The sequence below is a fragment of the Penaeus chinensis genome, chromosome 19 (assembly GCF_019202785.1).
Source record: "Penaeus chinensis breed Huanghai No. 1 chromosome 19, ASM1920278v2, whole genome shotgun sequence".
Taxonomy (NCBI): domain Eukaryota; kingdom Metazoa; phylum Arthropoda; class Malacostraca; order Decapoda; family Penaeidae; genus Penaeus; species Penaeus chinensis.
The window spans coordinates 3,226,894-3,231,893 of record NC_061837.1 but is presented as its reverse complement, the minus strand read 5'-3'; the positions used below and the strand labels follow the sequence as shown (position 1 = coordinate 3,231,893).

The window sequence follows — 5,000 nt, the reverse complement described above, 5'->3', positions numbered from 1 at the left end:
ATAGCACCTCAGTCCTGATTTAGAATATGGAGTAAACTGTACTAATTGATAAAGTAACATTCTAATAAAGTATGAATTGATACTTTAAATGAATAAAAATAGCCAGAGATTAAGGACCTTGCCCCCAGCATTAGGTTCCTATATCATCAAGGGTTATGGATAACAACAGTTAACAACCCCTGCTGTAATGCATCCTTTTGAGGACAGTGACATACATACATACATATATATGTATATATATATATATATATATATAATATTTATATATTATATTATATTATATTATATTATATTTATCTATTTATATTTATATATATACACATATATAAACACTATACATATATGTATGTGTGTATGTTTACATACTGAATATGATGGCACTGATGGTAATAATTATGTTTTGCATAAGTTCAAAGCACACATTTCTTATTACTAAAAGAATAATAACATGCACAGTTGCAAGCAGTGGGTTATTTTGACTAATATGCAGATGATTTGCACCCTTAATTTAACATAGTTACAATTACCCAAATAACCTAATGATTTGGTGAAAATACTTTGTCCCACCCTGAGATGTTAGTTCCTTGATGATATAATGATGTGTGCATTATTTTTGTTTTTGCTAGTATTGCATGGTTGTGCAGAATTTCATGTAATATATAGACCACATGACCATCCTAGGCTTGTTTAAGGTTATTGATAGAGACCTCATGGTAATTTAGGCTGAAGAAGAACTAGATAAAGTGGGGAGAATATATGTAAAGGACCAGATTATGTAAAACTATTGGTATCCTTAAAAAGACATTGATACAAATGCCAATTGATATCTACATTTTTGAGAAACCTGAGATTCTTGCCATATCCCCACTCATAATCACTTGATTCAAATTTCCTTTACTTCTTCAGTGATAGTATCCCCTCTCATTTCTGTGGACCACTTTTAGAGTTAGTGTTTTGCAAAATGCAGTCGTGGCTTAACCAATATTATAGAGGGCATGTTTTAATGGCTACATAAAACAACGCATCTTCAGAATTCATTATGGCAAATCTAGAAGAGATATGAAGAGAATGAGTTATTTCACAAGGCAAAGTGTACAGTTAACATTATTTGATAGTAAATCTCCTTTAGAATCCTGCTAATCCTTATGAGGTATGGCCATCAATATATTAATTACATATCGTGCATTGTGGGATTATGAATTTGCGTTCGTACCTTACCTACATATTTAACATTGGAAGCTTTGTTGAGCAGTTCACAGAGATATATATAGCTTGATAGGTGCAGAGTGCTTTCAAAGTTCAATAGCTGCCAGTAACTTTACTTTCTAAGTGTATGACCATAATGTTTAAACGATCTTGAGGCATTTTCACAGTACATGATTATAACAGTTATTGAAGGAAATATGACTTTTTTTTTCATTTTCTTTCACTTTCTTTTAATTTGTTGTATTCTTTCTTTATTTCTTTCTACTCTTTTCATTACTATATCAGTTGGAAAAGAAATTAAGTCTGAGATTTTATTTATTTGTGGTTAGTGTTTTTGCATGATCTGGATTTTTTATGTTAGAAATTTTGGTGTTTCTTATTATGTTTAAAGTTTTGGTCAAAGTGAAGCTTTGCTGGAAATATATAGTTAATCTAAAGGTATTCTTTGGTAAAAATAGGTTATGTAGATTGTTATTTACTAATTCTTTATAAAGAAATTATTAATTTAGATATAATTCTCTGACCTCTTGAGATCTAATGGGAAGCTTATAGTGACCAGTATGAGTACTAACCTTAAAAACTAAAAAATATTTGTACAAAAAATCTGTGCACAGCATATCCTCTAATTGAAAAAAAAAGAAAAAAGAAAATGCTTATTGCAGCTAAGCTTTACCCTTATTTTTAGGCATATTTCTATTAATGTTGCAGAAAGCTTCACCAAACTTGTTAATTTCCCACTATTATTGCCCCCCCCCCCCTTAAGGAATGTGAAGGCATGTTTGAGTGTGAACCTTTGTGTGTGTGTGTGATAGAGAATATTAAATACAGAATATATATATATACACCCCTCCCTCACCTGCATTTGCATCCCCCTTTGCATAACATTAGTTTTTAAGATCACCATATACTGAGGACATTATGGTTACTAATTTTATGATTTTCCCCAAAACTGCCATTTAATGCTTTAGGTGCACTAAATGCATGTCAATTTCAATATTGAGACTCATTTCATTTATATATCTTCATAAGAGTGGATACACTTTTTCCTTTGTGTACACCCTATATATATTTGTGTGTGTATGCATGTGTTCGTGTATATTTACACATATTCGTGTGGCTGTTCAAGTGACTGGATGATTGAATGAGTGAGTGGAAAAACATTATCATAAAAACTGACCCGTCTCTCTCATTTCTAGGACTTGTGGTCAGTGCACAGCAAACTCATCGACGACCCAATGATGGCATCGTTTCAAGAGTGAAGGATGAAGCCGTTTCGTGCTTTTACAGAGATTGTCGCAGTGGTGGTGGTCATTCAGTTCTTTGGGTGAAGGCTTAATGATAACAGTTTTTGAAATCATATTCCAAATATGGTAATGGTGCTATTGATCATTGAGTAAGATTGAATTTTATTTTTGATGAATTATTTTTAAAAAAATCAGTATCTTTTGATAATAATTGCATATTGATAAACAAACCTTTTGGAAATGAAAGTCAAAAGGGAAATTGCTTACGAGATGATGATAGCATTAACATATTACAGCTGATGCACTGACTTTGTGATGTTTGATATCTGTATTCCTTTTTTTTTTTCTTTTTTTTCTTTTCTTTCCTTGTTCGAGAGACTTAAATTGATACAGAGATACCTTTTTGATATTTGACTGAATAATTGTTGATCTGCCAGTTGATCTTGCATTGATTTTATTTTTTTTTAATATCTATATTTTTTGATAATCATCCTTCCGGGTGTAATCTAGTAAATTAGAATTGTATTAAGAGAATTATAAACTGTGATTAAAAAAAATGAGAACTGTGTTATTTTGTTAACAGTGATATAAAAAAAAAATATATATATATATATAGCTTTACACTGTCCAGCAAGGTATATTAAAGTATTACTCTGAAGGACAACATAATTAAATCTTTGAATTGTGATAGAGATTCAAAAAGGTGTTTATTGGGCTATGCTGTTAGCATAAAGGATTCAAGTATCTTTTTGTTGCTTTGAATATTTTTAATTGTTAATCCCACATATATATACCCATATTTTGGGGCTTATATGCACACACGTTTGTAACTGTTGGTACACCTTGAACTTGTAAGTGGATGTATATGTATATCAGGTTTATCATATAGGATTGTGTTACAGTACATGGGTGTATGCAGTTATTCAATAAAATGAAGATGGAAGTTGATGTAATTGCTTGCTACTCCTTAACCAAGGTGGTTTTGCTTATATGAATTGATTTTCTTTCCTCTCTATTCACTATGGCTTTTCTGTCTTCTATTCTCTTTTCTCCTTTTCTTCCTCGCCTTCTTTTCCCTCTCCTTGTCTCCACCTCCCTCTTTTCCCTCTTTTCTCTGTTCCTACTACTGTTTCCTTCTTTTCCTTCTTTGCCTTATGTGTGTGTGATGACAGGGTGAGAATTACAAATTATCATATTGATAACAACAATAATCATACTTATGTTAAAAAAAATAAAAGAAAAAAAGGCAGTAATTAAGTAATAGTGATGATGATGAATATTATCCAGCAGGAGGATAGAATATCTCCAATATATTCAGTGTTTTATGCTGTGTGTGATAATTGAATTAAGCATGTAACCCCTAAAAACTTTCATTTTCTATTACTGTGTTCATGGAAAACAAACATTACTATAGAAAACGTATATTACTATAGAAAATGTACATTACAATGGAAAATGGGCATTGATATAAAAAATGAACATTATATAAAACATACATTAATATAGAAAAAGTACATTAATACTGAATACACACATGAATATAGAAAATATGCAATATAGAAAAATACATTATTATAAGAAATATACATTAATATAAAAAATGTACATTAACGCAATGCCGACGGGCATGGCATGTATGTACAATGTACATGCCATGCCCACTGTGAGTTTACATAGATGGCTACACTTGTACTAAGTCATCAATGAGCCAATTACGAGTACTGCCTGTCTCACTCATTTACCCTTTTCCTTTTTTACGTTATCTTATTTTGCTGTTACCAATGTTTATAACATTATCATAATTATAATGTTTATAATAAAAATATCATCAATGCTGATAGAATTAGTAAAAAATACGTTTTTCCCAACAATTCAAGGAAAGATGAAATTAGGTTAGATCACAAGGTCTACTAATTGACTCCTTTGTGGCTCAGCACTAGCAGAGCCATCTATATGCAGAGACATTTCACAAAAATATAAAAAATGACCACAGCATTTTCCCATTTCTTATTCAATTTCCCCGATGGCATGAGGTTAATATAGAAAACGTATATTGATATAGAAAACGAATGTTATTATAGAGAACGTAAATTGATACTGAAAATGTACATGAATATAGAAAATGTACATTAATAGAGAAAACATACATCAATACTTATGTGGGTAAACTAAAGACATATAGTATATATATACAACATGCATCTTTTGTTTCCTCTGATAACCCTCACCTGCCTCTAGCATTGTCGTGCCTCAGGATTCCAGCTGTTTGCGACCCACCTGTTTGTCTGTGTCTATGTCTGTGCCTCAGAAAGGGAGAAAGAGGAGGAGAGAGAAGAAGGAGAAGTAAAGTAGAATTTGAAGGCTAAGAAGAAGGAGCAGGAGAAGAGGAGGGGGAAGAGGAAGAGGAAGAGGAGGAGGAGGAGGAGGAGGAGGAGGAGGAGGAGGAGGAGGAAAAGGAGAGGAGAGGAGAGAAGGAGAAGGAGCAGGAGAGGAGAGGAGAGGAGCAGGAGAGGAGCAGGAGAAGGAGCAGGAGCAGGAGAGGAGAGGAGA

At 32.3% G+C, this 5,000-nt stretch overlaps 1 protein-coding gene across 2 annotated transcripts in view; it reads left to right on the top strand.

Annotated features, from left to right (window-relative positions):
• Window positions 1-3,398, top strand: part of LOC125035479 (glucosamine-6-phosphate isomerase-like) — an 11,223-nt gene extending 7,825 nt beyond the window's left edge. For both annotated transcript variants that reach the window (XM_047627929.1, XM_047627930.1), the window contains one exon: window positions 2,403-3,398. In XM_047627929.1, the coding sequence (XP_047483885.1) occupies window positions 2,403-2,465 (63 nt within the window). In that variant the 3' untranslated portion in view covers window positions 2,466-3,398. The remainder of the gene's footprint in view (window positions 1-2,402) is intronic.
• Window positions 3,399-5,000: the final 1,602 nt, after the last annotated feature.